General features: G+C 40.3%; 1 protein-coding gene across 3 annotated transcripts in view; it reads right to left on the reverse strand.

Annotated features, from left to right (window-relative positions):
• LOC112554617 (neuropeptide receptor 15-like) overlaps positions 1-22,809 on the reverse strand; it is a 32,208-nt gene that overhangs the window by 4,348 nt on the left and 5,051 nt on the right. For all 3 annotated transcript variants that reach the window (XM_025222509.1, XM_025222512.1, XM_025222511.1), the window contains 2 exons: positions 2,663-2,847; positions 185-456 (listed from right to left, as the gene is read on the reverse strand). In XM_025222509.1, coding sequence (XP_025078294.1) covers positions 185-456; positions 2,663-2,847 — 457 coding nt within the window. The remainder of the gene's footprint in view (positions 1-184; positions 457-2,662; positions 2,848-22,809) is intronic.

Genomic DNA, 22,809 nt, shown 5'->3' on the forward strand with positions numbered 1-22,809 from the left:
AGCTTTGATCACTGTTTGCTCGCATTCAGGCCAGCGGAATGCGCAGGTGACAAAGTCTGAAAAGACATCAATCTACTAGCATGCAAGACATCTTGTGTTTCTGGATTTTTATATAAATACCCTGTCCCTTTTTAGCTACCAGTAGGTGGCACATCTGTTTCACAAGGAATTCTAGCCATCTTACCTGATGAGGTGAGTAGCTGAGAAAGTAAATAACGACGGAGGCGATAAGCATCTTGACCACGCCTTTCCGAGCGCGGATGGCCTCGTGGGTTCGCTGGCGCCGGTCCGGCGTGCATCGCACATTGAAGTTCCGGTGCAGCTTGTCCACGCCTACGAAGAGGCGGCGCCCAATGACGATGTAGCAAACCAGCTGCAGGACCAGCGGCCCAAAGTAGAACATGGCCGACTCGGTGAACTTGAAGATGCTGACGTATTTGAGGTGTGTCTCATAATCTGAAAACACCAAAGAGATCCAAAGTTTTATTCTTCCCTTAATGCATCTGCTTCTCTTACTCCTCTTTTTTCACCTTCCCTGCACTCATCTCTTTCCACTACGTATCTCCTTAAGAAAAGATTTAAATTCCTGATGCTGAGATATACATATATACTCTCAATCACAAAATATCAATAATTTATCCATCATTAAACTAATCATAGAAATACTTTGGTATGTTAAGATGTAGTCTTTATTCCTAATTCTTATTAAACTATTGACATTTTCTAATATATTTTATACGATTTCTTTAAATGGACTCAATGGCCTATCAAATACATATTTTCTATTTGTATTCGTCTGATATATTCTTTTTGTATTGTATATTTCTTTTTTTCTCACTCTCTCCAGTCGTATAATATGAGGTCCCTTTCACCCAAACATAAGGTTCACCAAGTCTCTGATCTGATCACAGTTTGTTTTCGCCATTTACTCGACCTATTTCTGGTTCTAGCTTTCATAAGAAACGCATCAAACATCAACACAGACGTTGTTTGCTTTATTTAACGCTTTATTCACAGACTTTCCATCTCCATTCCCTACTACAATGGTCAGTGGATTTTTTTTAGATGGAAAAAAAATCGTCTGGCGCTTACGTCTAGTGCTGCTTGGAGGAAATGAACTATTCCTACGACACCCTTAATTAGAGATTCATCAAGTTCTGCATGGACCGGTGTGGGAGCCTGGAAAGATGAGACTCCGGACATGCACTCACGGAAATCGCATGCATCTTCGGATGGCGCCTTCTTAATGAATACACGTGTACCGGACAAGGCTTGTTCAGAAAGGCCGATATATCATGCTGTTCTAACCGAATGCTTCTCACGTGATCAGCAAAACGAATTTATCCTCTGTACACCTATCATTTAGTAAGGAAACGCTTTAGCTGTAGCCATTTCTTAGCGATTTAAAACAAGTTTGTGAATGCCTTGGAGGGTACAGTTTATTTCGAATAATTGGATAAATCTCCAAATATATGTGCCCCAAATATCAGCGAATGCAGCCATTCTGTCCTCGATATACATGACTTTCAAACTAGGCTACGAAAATGTCAAACATGTACGTCGCGTTTGTACATAGGTTTGCTTCTAAAACAAAACATATGATCCCAGTTCTCCTATTGGCAAAAGCATTCATACGTATCCAGGTACTATCCTGATGTCTTGGTTGTCGGGTTTTTTTCCTGTGTGTGGTGATGTTTGTAAAGAATTTTTCAAGAACGGAAGACGGTTATTGAAAAATAGTATCTTACATTAACCTTTAACCAGGCATTAAGGAAAGAAGACCTCCACTGGCCCTTTAATATATGTGAACGTGCATGCATTGAATTTTGATTAAAGAAATGGAGGTAGCGGAGCAAAATGTCAAAGACTCAGAGGGATTGTCAGGCCTGCAAGCAAGTGGTTCTCAGTGAGCTTAGAGACATGACTGTAAGAACGAAGCTGCGAAATATTGCCCGGAACCACCTTTGTGAAATATAGACTACAGCTTTTTTGTTCGTCTTCAGAGACACTTAAATAAGCACAGTTACAACTCCCTTATTCGATAGATAGATAGAAAGAGTGTGTGTATATAATGGTTTTGTTGTAAAAGATGCTACCGCAGTTGCTATAGCACTCTTCTCCAGACTAGTAAAGGGCTTTCTGTTGGACAGAGCTGATTTACTGTCGCTTTTAACGGGCAGCCCAGTAAACAGCGGTAATTCACCTTGGCTTTTCAGTAGGTAGGCCGGAAACCTGGTCTGTCTCCCACAGACAGCCTACCTCTGGTGCTGTCTACAAGGTAATATGAGCTTCATGAAACAATTTAACCTTCTCAGTTGCTGCTATACCCTACGCCAGTGAAAATTTCTCAGCACGGAAGTTCCGGCAATTTTTTCTGTCCTTGTCCTAATCATGGCTATTTTGTCTCTGAACGTTCCCCAAGGTCATTTTTATTAATAATAGCTGCTGCCCTTCTCCGATGTCAGATAAAGATCCCATAAACTTATGATTGTTTGCTCTGGGGATACAAACTAATGACTCCTTTCATTGATAAGTCTTGTCTCTCTGTCCATGTGTCTGTATCTCTCAGTCTGACTCCCAACAATCTATCTATTCTAGCTTAGTTCTCCGCGTTACTTCTTATCATCACGAATGCAGTGATAACCGATAACAAAATTCTCACCTGAAGCAAAGCTGGTAATACACATGAAGTGCGTCAGCAAGGGCATAGGTTTAATGACGTCATTGAAGATGGCAGTGGGGGCGCTGCAGGCGATGGCTGTCAACCAGACGCAGACGATGATGAGGACCACGCGCCTGCGCGTGCAGACGATGTGAGCTTTGATGGGGAAAACAATGGCGATGTACCTGCAAATAAGCTACACCGCATGTACTCCTCTTCCAATACAAAAGCAAGAAAAATCAAAGATAATCTAACAAACATTTTGACAAAAGTTCCTTTTCACAGCTAGTTACGGATAGACAGGCAAAGAAGACGAGTATTGACAGCAGCAGATGCCCAGATGATTGTGTCATACAAATGACTGCGCATGCTCTAAATCACGTGGAACACACTTTTCAATACTGCAAATAAACCTTTATCCCTAGGCTTCTGGGTGAAGGTAATTTCTGCATTCATCTTATGAAATTGACAAAAGAAGATAACAGGATATAATGGCGCTCACTTAGCTATGGTCGTGTTCATGGCACCACACTGTCTTTTTTCTTCCCCACCTTCCACCCCGTTTAAAAATGAATCTCTCTCTCACTCACTCACTCACTCACTCACTCACTCACTCACTCACTCACTCATATAAACACAAAATTCGAGAGAAAAACGCTATCGCGGAACATTTAAGAGGCTTACCAACAATTAGTGCACATAAAACGGAGCAGAAAACCCAAAAGACAACGTTCTGGTATTATATTTGTGAACTTAGCATGATTACAGCGAAGGTACAATCAAGAATGATTCGTATTGCTTTCATAAATACTTTATTAAGATTTATAACTGGTATGCAGAACGCTGCTAAGTCTTAATATATGATATATGTGTGTGTGACGGGGAGAGAGATATAAATCTTTATTAAAGAGAGAAATAAAATAGGCAAAAAAAAGTCCCAACATAGCTAAGAAAAAGGCATAATAAAACAAGGAGCTAGAGTATATGCACAAGTATTACAGAAAATGTTTGTCATGAGACGTTGTATGGGAGGCCCCTGAAGCAAACAAAGATTTTGTATCAGTGTTTTAGGAGAGAGAAGGAGAGAGAAAGTGTGCGCGCGAGCACTTTTGTGATCATTATAGATCAATTCGCGCAAAGTATTTTATCCAACCGTTTCTTGTAAGGCCAAGGTAACGAATATAATAGTTTCCTGCAGCTTGGAGCAGCAGGCGTCACATATTATACCACGAATTACGAAGGAAATGACTTTGAAAGTAAATAAATAATGATGCAAGAAGACAACCCTGACTTTTTCTTAGCACTTTTTAAATGCAAACGGTAGAGGGCAGTTGAGAGGTAGAGAATATCAGAAAAAATGAGAGTAAATACTAAGAGGTTGAAACAGCCAAACAGAAAGATAAATACGATTGACTTTGGAAGTTAATTTAGCTACGCGTTATATATGTATATCCTGTACCAGAGCACTTGTGACAAACGTAGTTTGGGGTGATAGAAAAATAGGAATAAGTCTGATTAAAAGAAGAGGAGAGGTCAGTCGAGACATAGATTTGCTAGGAGGGGGTCCTTTCACGTGATTCCTACTTTTACCTTCACCGTCCCTTTCCTCCCCACTGCTTGTTCTGTCATATTTTACGTCAGACGATAGAAGTATAACCCTCAGGTGTCGCGGCTCTAATTAGTCGGGTCAGTGGCCACCTATCCGGAACTCTGTTCCACTTCACTGTACGCGAAATCAATGGCGGCCGCATCATTCCGAGATTTGCCGCAGTCACTACTCTCACACCACTTGACGACTTACTCCATTTAGGAATTTCTCCAGATAGGCAGCAGGGCTGTTAGCTCGCCTATTAAATCATTTATGTCCTCTTGCTGCTTTGTTGTGGTTTTTGTTGTTGGCGGATATTTGTTTCCGTTTTGTTTTTGTTTGTTTTTTGAGAATCGACAGTGTCCCGTGCAGTGTATTTTCATGCCGTCTGCAAATGTTCCCAACTGGCTTTCTTGTCCTCGCTCCACGAGCTAAAGATAGACGTGCGCGGTGACAAAGCTGTGAGGCAGACAAATTATCAGTATTTCTCCCTCTACCTCTACTGCCTGATAATTGGTTTCGGCTCTACGATACTATTTTCTTCTGACCACACGGAAATCAGAGTGCCTTCAAGCCATATTGCCTTCTCCCGCTATACGGCACCACAACAGATTCGATTCTAGACCTGCCCGTTAGATCTGGCGAGCACAAACAAAATGACTTCGCGATCAAAAGTCGCTCAATGTTTCAGTTTCTGGCTACTCCAAGGTGATGTTGCTTTGACGTTCATGAATCCCATTACTTTGCAGTAACTATCACAGACTTTTTGGCCCAAAGTCATATTAAAACAAAAGGATACACTCAGTATATGCTAGAAGATAATGTTATCTCCATTCGCGTTCATCCTAGACCTAGAGCCTTTCCTCATGAGAAGTAGGACTACGGGTTAAAGCAGCCGTAGCTGTGTTATTATTAATGATTTAATATATATATATTATATATACTTTAAATAACTTTAATTTCATATCTCTGTGTGTGTGCAAAGATATTACATTAAAGATATATATATATATATATATCTTATATGTGTGTTGTACAAGCGTGTGTGAAGGCTGATTAGCTCAATTTTTTTCTGTCCTGTTTATTTACTTTTTTATAGAGAAACTGCGAAAAACTTCCTTGAAAAATTGCATTCGCTTTCACCTCCGCGCACGCACATACGTACAGCTAGCTTCTCTCTCCCTCACTTTTCTCTGAAACCTGCTTAGCAGTTAATTAGCGGCTAAGGATAGAATGGCATCCCTTTGTCCTTTACACCTGCTTCCCGCTGTCTTCGAAAGGCTGTAACTAAGTTTGACGACATAGACAGCTGGAGGAGATTGCGAGGCTAACAGCGATATTAGATAACAGTCCTAGTCTGATTTTTCTTCTCTTTGCATAATTACCAGAAGGAGTTCTTTCCTTAGGATTAGAATCTCAGGAAATTGTTCTTTCCTGCTGTTTGATGTTCTTTTTCAAGATCGCATGTGATGCTGTCTAGCACTTTTTCATGCTACAGTTAGGTAATATTTTCCCCAGACTGTAATCGTCAATTTTTTTTTTTTAATTTCTCAGTCCTTTTTGACCATTTTGCTATATATATAAACAACTAGATTTAGATATGTATGCACAATATCCATTAAGACGTATAAACATACAAAGAAGCACATTATGTATAAGTAAGTGTATTCTATTAAAAACGAAACTTTCAAGTTCACATGTTCATATGTTTTTCTTTTGTCATTTCTTCTCTCTCTCTCTTTTGTTTTGTTTTGTTTGTTTTGGTGTAATGGTGTGCACACTTCTAGCTTAGCTAGTCTGTAGATTATAAGATTTTATTCAGAAATAAAAATTAAGAAACTAAATGTTGCTCCATGTAGAATTCGTACAGCTGATATCTAATAACCACATTAACTCGGTCCTTTCCTTGCAGTGTATTGCGGCGTGTGAAGTAAAAAAGATCACTTTGGACTATAGATATTTGTGGATACATCGATTTCTCTGCTTTTATCTTTGTTACATTCATTGTATACGACGTGTAACATTTTAGTTTCTAACAAACAATAAGTATTGATGTTGTAAGTGCTTTGTCTAGGGATTTAAAGCAAACCTTCCAGGACCAGACTGATGTGCGCTGTCGGCAAAGCACGTCACTCTTGTCCTTTCTTATCACATTTATCGTCAAGCCCAGTCCAGTCCCTTTTGAACACTTCCCTAACCGCTTCCTTTGCCTAATTCGAGGTCAGATAAAGTCCAGTCAATGTCCAGACGTCCCAATCGTCCTCCGCTGACGGCCCATAGTCTGACCAGCAAAGGAAAGTCTAGGACCTGAGTGTTTGGCCTTATCTGTGACTGTCCCACCAGGGGGCAGTCACAATTTGGCCTCCTGTCTCGATCAATCTGTCATCAACCAAAACACCTTCCGATTTCGCCCAGCTGGGGTGAGTTCGCCTAAATAATAAAGCCAATAAACTCGAATGATAAGAGTAAAGACAACAAAAAACACGAACGCAAAGCCGTTCTTTGGTGGGAAGATGGATGCTTTTGGAAACAGAAAAAAAGAAAAATCATAAGACACATAATATGTAGTTTGATACAAGGGCCATCCAGCTTACTGGGTCAGTGGTTTTGGATAAGATTGCAGTACATCCCTCTGTGCGAAGGAGAAAATGTCTCAGGCTCTGCAAGCGTTGCCGGCCGTCCCCACTTCCCCACCCATATACACTCCCCATCCGGTTTCCCGAATTCCGTGACAGCTTTAGAATCTTCTGGATTAGCTTTACATAATCTGCAACTGTAAATGAGTTAAGGTCTGTCTAGAGCAAATTTAAATAAATTTTGCAAGGATTAGACAAGCGAAGATCAGTCGGTTTTTCTTTGTCCTCCAAGCAGAATATCGCCTCCGGAGCACAAAAATGAACAAAACTGCCCAGTTGGTAAATACCAGACTAAGAAATAATTTAAACTTTCAATCAATACTTTCTCGGAGAGGTTTTTCAGAAAGTCTAGTCGATGACACCTGAAAAATTTAGGACGATATTTATCAGTATCACTGTCTAAATAACTGTCATATTCCTTCCTGCCATCGTCGCCATTTTGATCGTTGTCTTCGTCATCTTTATCGTCGTTGTCGTTAAATTATACTTAGCAGTAATTCAGTTTGGTGTTAATTCAGTTAACAAGATAGATAGGTTTAAGAAGACATCCTATCAGTATGTATCGTCCTAGTGGTCATTGTCACATTTGATGAAAGTGTCTTGACCAAACCAGAGGTCACGTCCTTTCCGAGGACCCCATTCTACAAAGTAAGAATACCTCATTACAAACAGCAATGAGCAACAATTGTTCTGACTTCATAAAAAGCTGGAAGGGCTAATAAAAATGTTGATTTCATCATATACAACACTAACAAAATCTTCTTTTTTTAAATTAAACAACACTTTTTTTTCCCAATGGAAGCAATATAGCTAAGGAAAAAACGCAAAGTGGCTTTGACTTTCGAAAATGCAATTTTCAGAATGAAAAAGCTGCACCAAGCGGCTTTCTCTGATTGTCCTGGGGCCAAGAACACAGAAGACCGCTAAAATGGCTACTACATCTTCTTGGTAAAAGACTAGCTGGAAGCTGACAGCTTGGCGCTATCCTTAACGAAGTGCACTTCGCAAGTTAGCTGACAGCTAAGGAGCTCATAGCTAGAAAAAGAAACATTCATCTAGGATAGTTATTGTAAAAAAAAAGAATCAATAGCTGCCGATAGCTTGCTGCATAAGAATAGAAGTCACTGTCACCATCATTTCATAGAGAAACTGCAATTTAAAATACAGTGGTAATTAAATTCTACTTTCAGTTTCAAAAACGCTTCGAAAGCTAAAAAGGGGGAAAGGGAAGGAAAGATAGTAAGAAAACAAGAAGACCTCAAGGGTTAATTTTCAAACTAGTTTACTGTGGCCAGAGGCTGTAGTTTGTAAAATTCATATATATATATATGGCTTCTCATGCTGTGAGCCATGTTGTTAGTATTTATGCCTTGCTTTGCGTTCAAAAATGATATTGTAGAACTCTGTGTGCTAATATTACTTTAATGTTAGCTGTGCCTATTACTCAGAAAATCAAGATAAAACCCATGCATCTATTTTTAAGCAATCTACATGTCATTAGGAAGAGCAGCAATTTCTCAGATGATATTAGATGCTTTGCTTAGCAAAGATCTCAATTTTCTGAGACTGACATAGAAAGTTCACATCAAAGGTTTTTCGCCCAGAGTGCATAGTTCTAAAATGACTCTAATTTTCTCCTGAATTTTCAGCATCAAATATCTGGATGGTATGGCTTGGGAACTGCGTTCATCACAGAACTAATACTTCACTTCATATTTTTTGTCACCAGGCTGGACAAACTACTTAAATGAGATTGCGTGTGTGTGGTGTGTGTGGGGGGAGGAGGGAGGTGATAGTGTCTTTGATGAAATATATTCAGGTTTTAAATAAAGTTTGGGTACATGCAGAATAGATGCCGTTAAGCAGAACTTTCAGTTTTAAGACACCAGTTTGTGTTATTATGTTCTTGTGAAAATAAAAAAGCCCTTGAATTTATCTTTTATAGTTTTTATTGCTATTACTGCATGTGTTTTCATTTACTGTTTATGCCAACTTTTTTTTAATGCATGCCTGAGTAGTTTGCTCACAAGATGTCCTTGCACATTTAGAAGTCTTCAAAAATATTATCTGATGTTAATACAGTGTGAATAAGATCTTCATGCTTCATGTTTACAGTTGTCTACATTCAAAAAAGTATAAAAGAAGTTATTCCATGCATTGAATTAAGTGTTGATCAGTGTGTGAAGCTGATCAGTCATGTTACAGACTGACACTTAGCTGTGGGCTCTTATGCTCTATTTAAAATCATTTGTTTTCTTTTTGTTTTAGAAAGTCCTCTCAAATTTCAGTATACTTGTTTTTTCATCATCCCCTTTCATGATGTTAACACTGGCTTCAAGGTTCTGTGATCTAATGAAAGCTGTAGTGGGGCTGTAGTGCCTTACCTCTAGTTTATACCTATAGCTCCAGCAAGCCAGGGTCTCAGACAAGGCTTAAAAATGACATCTTCACATTACCTGACAACTTCAAAAGTCTGCATTGCTGTCTACACTTTAACAAATATGTTTTGTTTCCAGTCTCTACCTAACCATGAAGCAGTTCCTTTCATAGCTAGACCCTATGCAATGTGGCCAGAATTCTGAGGTTGTGACTTTGCTAATGCCTCAGAAAGTTCCACAAGTCTGTATCCAAAGGCAGGCCAAGAAAAAATGGCCTTAAAAGCAAGCTCTAATCCACACCTGTGGTCTTTAAAGAATTAACAAGCTACTGAATAAAGTTACACTGTAGTATCAGCTAAAATAGATGCACTACCCCAACTATATTTTTAGTACTCTATATTTGAACATTTCAGTTGATCTCAATGTGTTGTTCCAGCTTTATTTCTTTTTTTTTCTTTACTGTTATTATTTACTTTCTTTTCCTGCTATATGTTTATCAGTAAAGTTGAAACATATACATATAAATTTATTGTATTGTCAGATTGTTTGCAGCTGCTGATTAACATAAACCATCAGCTACAGGACTGTAGGCTATTTGTCTGGCTTGCTGGCATTCCAACCTTTTAAGCTGATCATGTTGTCGGCATTCCTGCTTGTAGTTTTATCATTTCGCAAGTGTAAGCAACAATACTGTTAGCAAATATGCACATTCTTTTCCTTAAAACGTATGTTGCAAAAAGTAATTACAGAATTTACTGGAAAAATCACTTATTCCATTTGAAGTCAGCAGGAACAAAAGAGTTGGATTACCAGTCACTTTCCATCTACGAAATGTCTACATCGCATCTGGAGCATTTCATGTTACCAAAAGATCTCTTATTTTTCTTATCATCTTATTTTTCAAAATAGCCGCCAAAGTTTTTAGCTTTTTGCCGGGTAATTCAGAAGTATGCAAATGATTCTGAGAGGTCAAGATAATTGTCTACTACTGAAACTCGGGCACCTCGACTAAAACTAAATATATAGAAGGCGCTGGCCCAGGCTCGTGAAAGATTGCTACAGTTCACGTTCCGACATGAACAGGGCTGAGTGTGAGCTACAAAATATTTTTTTTAAACGGGATAGTAAAAAAGGAGCTGTCATTTAATTTAATTCTCTGCATAGTGACAAAGTATGGAAACGGCAACTTATATATGTCAGAAATATGATAAAGAAAAAAAAACCCTTTTGCTTAATATTTTTAAGTTGGATTGACTATTATTTTATGACATTGGCAGTTCTTCTTATACCTCACAAAACAGAAAGCTTTCTGTAAAACATGCCAGTCTTCAAGAAAACCAGTATTTTTCCCCTGCTCGGGCTTTAAGCCCCTTTCTACTCGAAGAAGAGAAAAAAAAAATGTTCAAGGTGATAATTTCCGCCCGGAAAATGCCAGGCAGGAACAACCGCGTGCTGGCTGAGACGGTGTGTTATAAAATATTAAGCATTGAGACACAAAAAAAGAAGAAGCTGGCAAAGTTCAAAAAAAGGAGAGAAGCACAGTTTCGGTTTCGACATCGAGCAGGAAAATTTGATGTTAAAGAAATGTCGGAATGCAATATTTAAACTGGATGAGAAAGAGATAAACTAAAAAAAAAATGTCAAACCTCGAGTCAACAATAGCGAAACGTGACGAACATTAAAAGTGTTGTTTAAAAACTGGACGTGGATCTTTCCTTGCTCCCTCTGGACCCTCCTCCCTGGTGTTCCTCATGCTCTCTTTTAAGCCCTATTCAGAACTTCCATTAAGGCCACTTGACTGGAGTGAGGCAACAGGTAAAAATGTTTGTGGGTACACGAATATCAGCTTTATGTGTGTGTAGTGTGGTGGTGTAGGTGGTAGTGGTCGTGGTGGTGGTGGAGCGTGTGTGTAGTGGCAGCTGTGGTGGTGGGTGTGGTGTTTACTGTTTTGTTTAGCAAACTATGATATTGAATATTATGCTTAATTGTATTGTATTATGATATATTATACTAATTAGGCTTCGTGTTATTGTAGGAGCTGTACTGATTACCTGAATGTTGAGGCCACGTGGCCTAGCTGAGTCTATAAAAAGCTTAGTTTGTTCGTTCGTTTGTTTGTTTGTTCGTTCGTTGTCTTTCCACCACTGTCTGCTCAAAGGTCTTTCTTTTTTAGCCTGTCAACAGCTCTATAAGTCGTTGAAAAAGCGAGTAGAGCCATTTCTAAGATATCCCATTAGTGACGAGACTCCCCAAGCGACACAAGAAAACAATCTTAATAACTTCACAGCCACATTCCTGGCGACAAAAGTTCTCTCCCTCGTCGAAGAAGTTTCTATCCAGGGAAGCCTCATGCAAGAAAATACTGAATTGGAGTCTATTACTGTCGTAAAGACCGAAAAGAAAGGAGAAAAGACAGAGAAAATCCGTCATTTTGAGGCTTTAATGCCGGAAGCTGATCCGTTGCAGGTGTCTTTCTGACTTTGAAAAAGGATATTGCTTGTCAGCAGCATTTTTGTTCAAGTAGAAATAATCAAGCTAAAAAAATCCCTCAACGCACATACAAACGTAAGCACACGCACGCACACACACACACACAAGCAAAACAGACAAAATACTTTAGTCTGCTTTTTCTATCTGATGATAATTCCCAGATGGACAAACAGTTCTTGCGGAGGAGAGCCATCACTTTCTTTCACTGCCTGGAAACGTCCAACTCTTCAAACAGGAAGCAGCTGTCCGGTGGACATGTTTCTTTTTTGATTAAACCACATTTCTACCGGCCGTTGTCTAGAGTAGGAAAGGGCAAAGGTCTGTGGCCGAGAAATATACTCCATTTGTCAACTGTAGTCAAATATACTCCATTGCCAAAGCCAGATGTGTTTTATAGAGAGAGAGATGGGGAGTGTTGTCAGACAAAAGCAGCAAACGATCCATTCTCCCTCAGACTTCTATGACCTTCTATGAAGTCTGTATATTGTCCTGTCTGAATGACTAGTGGGTGTGGGTAGCCGAGACAGTCAGCCATTTGTCACGCAATGCATGCAGGGTCCATATGTCAGGTCTTCAGTTTTACGAGAGTGAAGACTTGATGATCTCTTCAAAAACTGGGTAACAGGGTAACAGTTTAATGTCTTCTCAAGGAAGGCGAATTCCTATAGTACATGGCCCTCATGAAGAGGCTAAATACTTGGGTGAAACCAGTAATGATGTTCATTTCGTTTGGAATGGCAGCGATGATTTTTTGTCACATCTGTTGAATCTCATTGCACACTGGTCCATGCTAGAATTCCTCCATATCTCATCCTTCTAGTTACATTTATCACCTGATTTTTCATGGCTCTGGATTTATAACGACTGTCTAATGCACTTTTCCCTACACTTCTGTCATTTCAATGTGGTTTTTGTCTCATACCACACAAGAGTTCAAGAGAATTTTTCTCGCTTCTACAGACACGAGATCTCAGTCATCTGCAAGTGTTGACAGACTTAATATTCTGATAGTACGTCATTGGATCCCTTGAACGAGTATTTTTTTTTCAAAATGTTTCTAAATTTACTTCCTTACATGTTGTGTTACTATCCCTGGCATTTCTCGTGTGGCAGTGTCTTAGTAGACATACTTCTCCATCTTTAAGGCATGGTGGAATCATACAAAGTGAGATGTAAAGCCAGCTGTAAAGATCAACAGCTAGAAAAGTACAAGACGGAGATAAGAGAGGCGATAAAGAACACAACATAACATTATGCAACATTCTTAAGATGCCCTGAAGGGTTTAATGTCATTTTCAGGTTTGGGAGATCGCGTGTGGCGGGTTCATAAGCAGTCCAAATGGAGGTGAACCCTTGCGAATCTGAACACTAAGTCACGAACTGGTCTTGAGGGCGATATTAGCGATTTTTTCGGTAAAAACACACGAAAGCACACACACACACACACGGACCTACGCGTACAAGCAAACAGTGGTACCTGTCGCCTCTCTCCAATTCATAGCTGTCCAGGGTTCAGATCTTACTTCAGGCACGTTGTTCTTCGTTACATGTGGCACCTTTTTTTTTTTTTTAACAGGATTGCAAGCTCGGTATAAAGCACCTTCCTTCCCCTCCCTGAGCTCTCTGTGACAAAAGCCACGTATGTCAGCTGACTTTATTTAATTATTTATTTTTAATTTAAGAGGTGACTGAGCACGGTAATTTGACAACCATGCTCCTCTTCTGAGCTCGAAAGTTGCAGTAGGTCGTCTTATTTTGACCTCAGAGGTATTATCTTTAAAGAAAATGGCCTTCTCTGCTTTTTCTGACAGGAACTAAGGAAATGAATGGCACATGGATGAACGCATTCCACTAAATAATAGGAACTTTGCAATGAGCTGCAAAGCTTGAGGTGATTGCAAATAGCTTTCCTTTCTTCTTTGTCCCTTTAGTCGAATGAAGCGGAAGTTTTCAAATATCTTATTCATCTGTTTATCGCACGTTTTTGCAAATCCCAGGATGCCAGTTTAACTAGTTCTGGGTATTAATTGCACCTGTATGTACTCCCACGCTCGAATCTGTGTGAGATGCGTCTGTTAATGATGTGTGTGTGCTTTCTTCTTGTGGACTAACCTTGACAGAGAAACAAAATACAAGAAAACAAGCGAAACAGAAGAAATTATAGCAACATCTAAACTCCATATGAGGACACGATCTACAAAAGTGAGTTAGAAGAGTTGTCTTATATATGGGTTGGTGGGTTAATTTGTGAGGACCAATTACCAATACTTTTGTTGCAACTGCATCCAGTAACATTTTGAACAGACCAAAAGTGAAAGAAAAGTTCCAGATGCTGGTCAAGAACTTTAGACATGTTTGTATTAGACTTTTCATAGCTAGAAACCACGGACAGGTGGGAATGATTGCTTAGATGGCAAGGCAACCGTTTGACGAAACGCACCAGGTCACGTGGTATCTGGTCACGTGGGTGTTTGTCATCTCACCACCCAAGTCTCAGTCCGGAGATTGAAAGGCAAGAGGCTTGTTAGGGGCAGGCAATTTCCATCTTGAATAATGCCCTGGTTATCGCTCTTGATAGCCAGCATCGTCTTACCGCAAGCAAGTGTGGTGGTGGTGGTGGTGCTGGTGTGGTGGGAGGAGTTAGGGGGAGGGAATGGGAAAGAGAAGGAAACAGAGGCTGAGAAAGAGAGGAGGAAAAAGACAAACCGATAGAGAGACATATACAAAAACATTTTCTTTGTAAAATATAATCTACGCAGTCAAGCCGACCTACCGGTCACGTGTCCAAGTAAAACCATCCTTTACAGAATCAGGTCACGATCAGAGGAACACTATCTGATGACATTATTTGGAAATATTGTCACCCTGGGAGCATTCCCATCATGCTTTGTCCCATCAGGACAGCGTTGCTGCAGTCAAACCGTACAAGAGCTTCGCGCTGAATTCTTGTTCTTAGGAATTATCTCTCTTTCGTCTGCTCTCAATTCCAGACGATTCCGACCCTCCCCCTCCCCCCACCGGCTATATCCATAAACACTCTTTTGGAGAGATTACGCAAAGCTTTAAGCTACGCCTGGAGGGAGAGGTGCAAAAGATATCAAGAAAAACTTTACAGACAAATAAAATGTGTTCTCAACCTTTATATTATCATCATCATCCTCATCATCATCATCATCATCATCATCATCATCATCATCATCATCATCATCATCTTGTCATTCCAAGACCTATATTAATTCCTTAAAAAGAAAAATATTTGAGCATCCTGATATTTAAGTTTTCTGATCATTTTTTGCAATCTTTAATATTCTGTGTTCACCATCCATACCCACTACTTTAGAGTTTTGTTTTGTTTTGTTTTGTTTTTTTCGTAATCCCATTATTTACTTGTGTTAACTAGAGTATAGAGAAAGCACCATAGCTGAATAAGTTTTTTTTTTTAAATCTGGTGATCTGTGCGATGGAGGGTATGTGCCCAGCCTCGTGAGAACGCTTGTGTGCCCAACTTTATTCACGATTTATGCACAGGACCGCGCACTTAGAAGTTAAAAGAATTTATGAGGCAGGGATTAAAAGAAGCCTCAAAGAGAATACAACATTAACCACAGAGATCGCCATTTTAGGGAACTGGGGAAAAGCACCATGAAAGTCATATATCTCGACCCCGCTACACCATCCTCATCAAAGCAGGGAAGGAAAACAAAATACGACCCTCGGAACCTGACAAGCGGAAACACAGGACGACAAGAAAGTAAAAGTGTTTGACTATGAACGCGCTCTTTGATGACTTCTGAATGCCTTTCTCGCCAGTTTCCTTGAGTGAGCACCAGCTCGACTTGCATATTTATTCAAGAAACATCTAGAGAATTTGTTGTTTCAGAGAGAGATCGCACTAGGTCATTCAAAGGTATTACAGCAAGTAGCACAATGTTACAAAATATTACCATAGTTAATACAGGATGGTATATCTTAAATATTGATATACGTATAGAGAGAGAGACAGATATGTCTGGATGGATTGATGGCGAGAACAAATTTTGTAGTGGGGAGTAGAAACCTTTCAGCACTAAAAATAGAACCTCCGTTGCTAAGGTGATATGAAATATTCTCCTTCTACAGACTCTACAGTTCCGTGTCCAAAGAAGATCCTACAACCGCTGGGTGAGGACCCCTCCAGACCATAATAGTCGTCGCTGTGTGTGAAATGGTTATGAAAAGCCTCATCGTCTGCATCGCGCCCTCAGCAACGGCACTCAGCGGCATTGGATGGAACTCCGTCTGCAAGCTCCGGTCAGCTGGACCCATGCTTTGTGGATGCAGACTGTCTGGAAGTTTTCTTGATGTGTCTGTCGTTTTTATTTCAATATTTTCTCCTTTCATCTCCAGAAGCATCGAGGTTTTCCGAGGATGTTTTTGCTCCTCCTCAAATAGTCGCATGACGTTGATGGATTACAGTAACTTCTGAGGACATAGGGACAGAGAGAAATGCCAGCCTCCTGGTGCTTCAGTGGTGAGGATAAGTTTTCAGTTTGTTGTATCAAGATCGTCAGCTATTTTCGTCCACCTGACGTCGAATTTGAAATTCTAGACGTTCTTTGTTTAGGTGCATTTGTTGGGTTATTTCTAGACAACTTTACATATACTTTTATTTTGTCTGTTTTTTTCTTTATTCCTTCTTGTAGTATAGGTACGATTTTATTCATTGCATTATTTCTTCATTTTTTGTCTTCCTTCTTTTCCTTTCTCTTATTTTATCTTACATTTCTTTGTTTCTTACGTCATGGTAGGTGTGTTGGTGGGTGGGATTTGAACCCACGACGTCTCACTTCTGTGGTAACATACGAGTATAACCTGCACACTACCGGGAGCCCTTCTCCCCTTTCTTCCTCCAATGGTTGCATTTAGCTCACAGCCACATGCAACATATATGTAGCCCTGAAGGTGTGTGTGTTTTGCTTACAATTTATCATTGCATTATTGTTCTCTCACCGATTAGCGATATATCAAAAGGATGCTTGCCACACATTAAACTTTTCCTAAGTTTCTTTACCCAAAACGAAAAATTCCGTTCTCTTTAATTCTCTCATTCTGTCTCTATCCCTTTCATTTTCTAAAAAAAAAAAATTTTTTTTCTCTCCTTTCCTGTCCCCACCTTTGAATATAAAAATGTCAGTTCAGTTCTCCGTCTTTCGTTTCTCTCTCTCACACTTTCTCTGTCTGCTGTTTAGAGAACATAAATGTCAGAGACGTATTGTCCACTTTTGTGTCAACAGAAAGGACGGAAGGAGCTGATTACTCGACGGGAGTGGTGTGTGAGGGTTACCTTCTCCTGCCATTCACAAACAGATTACTCTGGTAGACGTTTTCGACTTTTAAAGAATGCAGGACCCCACGACAGCCTCCGCCTCCTGTACCCTCGGGCATGCCCTGAGCTACGTCTGCATCGTGAATTGAGACCAGCATCAGCGGTTGTCGCAAATCACCTACAGACACCAGACTTGTGATGGTGGCCTCAGACAGGTGACTGCACAAAGTTACTGGCAGCCAAGGGGAGACAAGGGGAAGCAAAGGGAGGCAAACAATAGGCCTGGACGCTGAATCGTTATGGGAGCCGATGAAGCTGTCAACTGCAGCATCCATGTAATTACAAAGCAAAGCCTTTGTCTACAACAGTTAAAAAACATTAAAACCAAGAATTTAAACCATTTCTTTCACAACTAAATAAAAAAAATGTTGGTCCGTTGAAAATATAAACCATAATGATATTGCGCATACATGGAGGCTTGAACGTACATAACAACACACACACAACATGGGATGTATACAAGCATCCGCATCTTTGCACAACATCTTTGAATAATATCTTATCCTTCTCTACGAGAAGATCGACAAAACACATTAGTCTTATATTTTTATCAGCTTCTGTCTGAGTCGTTTTTACATCGCCAATGGTTCAACGCTTACCTCAAGAGCGGAAATACGTGTCATGCGTTCATTGATCGGCTTTCCGTGAGCTTTTCAGGAGAAAAAGTTTTCCTGTGATTCATGCTGATTGTTCTATGCTCTTTCCTCCCTTCTTTCTCATTCTTTCCACTTTTCTCTTTCTCTCGTCCTCTTCTCGTTCTTTCTCCAAACTCCATTCCTTCTCTAGTTTTTTTCTCACTCTCAATCATTTATCTTTGTTCCTTTACAGCAGCCAAAACACATTAACCGAGCTTTAATATCTTACTGTAACTGTCGAGCAATAAACGAGCGAAAGAGAGAAAATCAATTACATTTTTATGAACTTTACTATCATCACCCTTTATAGTCCTTGCGTGTCCTTTGCTTGCCAGATTATAAAAAATATTTTTGTTCATTATTTTGCAACACTAAATAATAATAACAAAAATAATAACAAGTCAACTGTACTGTTGTGTGTATCGTGTGTTGTAAAAGATTAGGGCGTACACAGAAAAAACAAACAAACAAACAAATAAGCATCATTTTTCAGTACGTGTGGCCGCACAATGCCAGTTATAAAACTAAGTCGTCCATCAATGGCATTTTCGACAAACGGATCCAATAGTAAGATTGTGATGACGTCACTGGCGCATCGATTGCGTTCTGTTATTTTCTGGAACAAAAGACGAGGTGTTAACGTGCACCGCACACATGGCACAGCATTTATCTCCTGCCGCGCCACCTTGCGTCTTGGTAAGAAAATGAGTGCAAGAAAGCAGCAGTCGATAAGTCTTTGAATGACGTCACACAGCCAGGGTGGATCTGCGCAGACGGGTATCAGAATAATGACAGTTTACGTTCTTGAGAATCCTTGAAGACCTTGCTTCACCATGTCCTACCACCACCACCACCCCACACACACACCACCACCACCACCCTTCAAGCGTCCTGATTAATTGTTTTCCCCTCCTTTTTAATCTTTACATATACAGGATACATCTTGCTCTTGAAGCGATGTCACTAATCGATCAGTGCATATGTATGATGCGTCACAGGTTAATTCGGTAATTTTGTTATCTTTGTGAGCTGCAACAGAAGAACTAAGTTATGCATGTAGCACGCATTAATATCTGGGCATGCGCACTGACTATGATTCAATTACGCCTGCGTGGGCGTTGATTGTTTGCCCCGTGCAGATGCTCGCGTATACATAAGCTGTGTGAATAAAATGAAATCATTGTCTTTTCTTTTATCTTTTTTTTTGGGGGGGGGTGAGGCGGGGTGTTTTTAATTTTGCATAAATACATACTTACACATCGGCCACTTAATCACTTTAATCATCACGCGATATGTTGTCTCCTATCTGTACAGACTAAGTGCTTTCTCAAGGTGGAAGCACTTTCCTGCTAAATCAACCAACCAGCCAGCCAGCCAGGAAAATTCTTTTTTTTGAGAAGCATGGTAGTGCAGTAGTTAAAACGTTTGTCACGACTGCGGAGAGAGACCCTGAGTTCAGTTCTCGTATCGGGACACTATATGTGACACCTTTTCGCAGGGCCGGACCGTCCTGAGTTTTCTTAGGATACTTCGGTTTCCTTACCTCTCCCTCTTCCTCATGTAGTGTGAAGCACGTTCCACCAAAGCAACCAACAAACAACCAACAGAATCCATTAGTCAAAGGCGAGAACCAAGCCCTCGGTCCGTGGCACTCAGGAGATTTCTGCCCACGTCTGGCTCCTCGCCTCTAACTTATGAGTTTTGTCACATCCCCCACGCTGTCTAGTTAGTGGCACAACTGAAAGCTTCTCTTTGTCTAACAATACTTTTTCTTCAGACACTGCTTCCTGGTGTCTTCTTAATCCTCCATTGCTGTTACAAGTTCGTCTGTTATTTAGTCTGTCTCGGACTTTTGGCATCATTCACATCTTTGATCTTCTGTCAAGAAATTTTGACATTAAAAAGCAGAATTTGTTTTTTTTTTTTTTTTTTTTTTTTTTAACCGAGTTGTTTGGTCACATCATTTGTACTTCATGGTAAATAACATTATTTATTTCTCCTTACATGCAGAGTTTTGTTAGTCTTCTCTTCGCTTCTCAATGACACGTGGTTGAAATTATATTCCAGACCAAAATGGGTTGGTCTGTTGGTCGGTCGAGTTAGTGAGTGATGAGTGAGTTTAGTTAGTAATCTTCCAGTGGGCTTTCTTTTCCTCGTTCTATCTTTATGTGTTCTCTCTATCTTAAGTCAGACATATGTTTCACTCTCAAGCTCGAGTTGCTGGTGTTGAGCTACTACAGACAGTTCAAACCAGTCTAAGTGAGTTTGTGGAGTGCGCTACAGTTCTTCAGTCTTTCCATCCTCCCCTTCCCCTTTCCCACCTCCCCCTGCCATCCTATCTTCAAAACAGTGTCCTTCATCAAGTCCCACAACTACTACTGGGGTTTGTGCACCTGCGCTCCGATCTCGTGGGACTTGCTCCCTCCTGCCGACCTCCGGGTTGCCTGGCTGATGATGACTGGTTGTTTATCATACCTACTTCTGATGAGTGTCTGGAGGTCTCCACCTTTCGCACTTGTCCTCTCTTGATTAAGTGTCGCTTCGCGAGCTCTATGATCTATCTTGTGGTCAGCAATCCAATAATAATTATCTAGGTAGGCTCTTTCTCGTGAGGTATATACCACAGTTCCTTTCGGTTCTTCCTTGCAATATACTTATTTTTACATGTTAAGACCCTGGTGTATGTTAAAAATTGGGAGTATGTTGACTAAGAAGGCGAAGGTGGTTTTTATTTGGATTAAATAGGACACGCAATTTTAAAAAAAATTATTTCGATTCAATCATAAAATTACGACACTATTCCTATAATAAGGATTGTAATCATTATAATAATGTAGAATTATTTAATCCTGTAAAAATACGATAACGGAACGTGAGGTTGATATTGGAACGCACTGCAGTTTTCTTCTCTCAGACCCACCGTTGTTTTTTCTCTGATTAGGCCTTGACACCACCTGGTTGTAAAGATAGAGGAAGGGGAGAGGGAGGGGATGGGAGGGACAAGATTAGTCGAAATCTTCAGGTCTGGCTGACGTCATGCACTCTGCTCTTTGTCAGCCACGCCTTGGCTGCTACTTCTTCTTCTTCCATCCCCTCCTTATTTCTTCCCTTCGTCTCCCCCTAATCCCACCCACTCACCAACCCTGACCGTCGTGTCTGACACCGCACAGAACTCGTTAGCAGCTGCACGAGCGACCCAGACCCCGGCACCGTTGCGTGTTGCAGGTGGCTGATCATGCAGAGAACGTGCCCCACACCACCTCGTCCTCGCTCATTGATCACACCAAGTGTCGAGCGGTCATGCCATGGAGGACCCGTGGGAGTGTCTCTCTCACACACCTGTGAATTACGTAACATCTGCGTGGGCGAGGCGAGGCTTGTAAAGGGCTGAGAAGGTTCACCGACGAAAGAGTAGTCGAGAGCAAAGTTGCAGGAGACCAGAATGTTCGCAGCTTCATTTCGCTGATTATCGAGCACCAGCGCGCCACAGACAATGAAGTTTGATTAGTTAATCACTAATTGGAAGAAAGGGAGGTGATCACTGACTTTCTGGGATGTATCTCGGGGAATACAAAATCTGCTGAGCCATGAAGACGATGTCCTTGTTTCCGGTCCTCTTGTAACATTAATGGGATTGTCTGGCTTGCTGGTTTCTTCAGATTAATACTATCTCTGGTATATCTGTAACACGATATGTCCCGTTATGATTGGTCAGGTCTGATCACTCTGAATGATTGGCTCAAGAAGTTTTGGCTTTCATGATAGAAATAAAAGATAATGCTATGCTAGCATTTTTTTCAATTACAAACAATCTATCGGAGTGTCAAAGGCTAAAATCTGTTCATTTTGGTCGATAACAGTGATGTCAGTAAATGAAATATTTCCAGCTGCATGGTATAATGAGGAGAAGCAATCACGGAAACAATAATGAAATAAAAAAGACTTTAAGAGCGTTTGATTTTTTTTTTCACTGCTCTCAAACACTTGAATAACTGATCATCACCAGAATGGTTTGAAAATGCTGTCAGTTTTTTTTTCACAACTACGTAGGGAGATTGAGTGAAAGGGGAGAGAAGCTAGCTTGGGGGAGGTAACCCAGAAGACTCGGGTGCGACTGTGTATCGATGAAAACGCACTCCTTGTCGTCAAGCTCTCATCTCACATCGACAGAAAGAAAAATGGTGGTGCGTCAGGCATCTCGAATTGACCCTCCGCTGACTGCTCAATCGATGCTGGGCTTGCTTCATGCGGGAGCAATTATTTATGACGTATCTTTCTCTGTCGCGTCTTTTGATTGGTTGATGTTTGTGACAACATTGTAGTGCATCGAGATCCGCCGTGTGAAGTAGTGCCTCGAGCTGGCATCATGACTCGCTTGATTAGCTCTGTGGCTGCAAGCTGTAAGATTGGATGTTTATCAAAGAAAAGTAAGAAAACAAATTCTGAGCAGAAGAAGAGAATCTGCTGTGAAATTCGTTTCTGTTTCTTGATATCCATTCTTATAAATAGTCTCCAACATCATCTTCTCTTTTGTTACAATTCCCTTTACAGTCTCAAAGGAGAAAAAAAAAATGAGATGTTATACAATGGTGAAATGGTGAAATTAATGGCAGAACTGAAGATGACAGTCACAGGAATTTTGTTTCAAATGAGGAATAGCATTTCACGACTTAATAATAAGCAAGAAGTCCAGCGGGACAGGTATCCATGTTCTCGAAATAAAGTAACTGTTTATGAATAAAATTCTATTAGATATCAAGAATGTGAAGGTATCTGTGCGAGAAGAAAGAAAGACGGTTAGGAGGAGGAAGAAATAACTACACTCTTTTTAAACCATTAACCTACAACTAAGATTAAAAGGATGTATAACAAATTTCACACTATAAAAAAATCGTGGTCGAGATGAGATTTCAACACAACACATCCGATGTTCATCTTACTCACGACAAACACGAAAGTGCTATTCCGCCGGAAAGCCCTTTCTATGAGGAAGAGAAAAGAGGGAAGGAAGGAAAGCCGAGTAAATGAAATGAATGAACGAGTTAGGACATCATA

This window comes from Pomacea canaliculata, linkage group LG13, assembly GCF_003073045.1.
Source record: "Pomacea canaliculata isolate SZHN2017 linkage group LG13, ASM307304v1, whole genome shotgun sequence".
NCBI classification, from domain to species: Eukaryota; Metazoa; Mollusca; class Gastropoda; order Architaenioglossa; family Ampullariidae; genus Pomacea; species Pomacea canaliculata.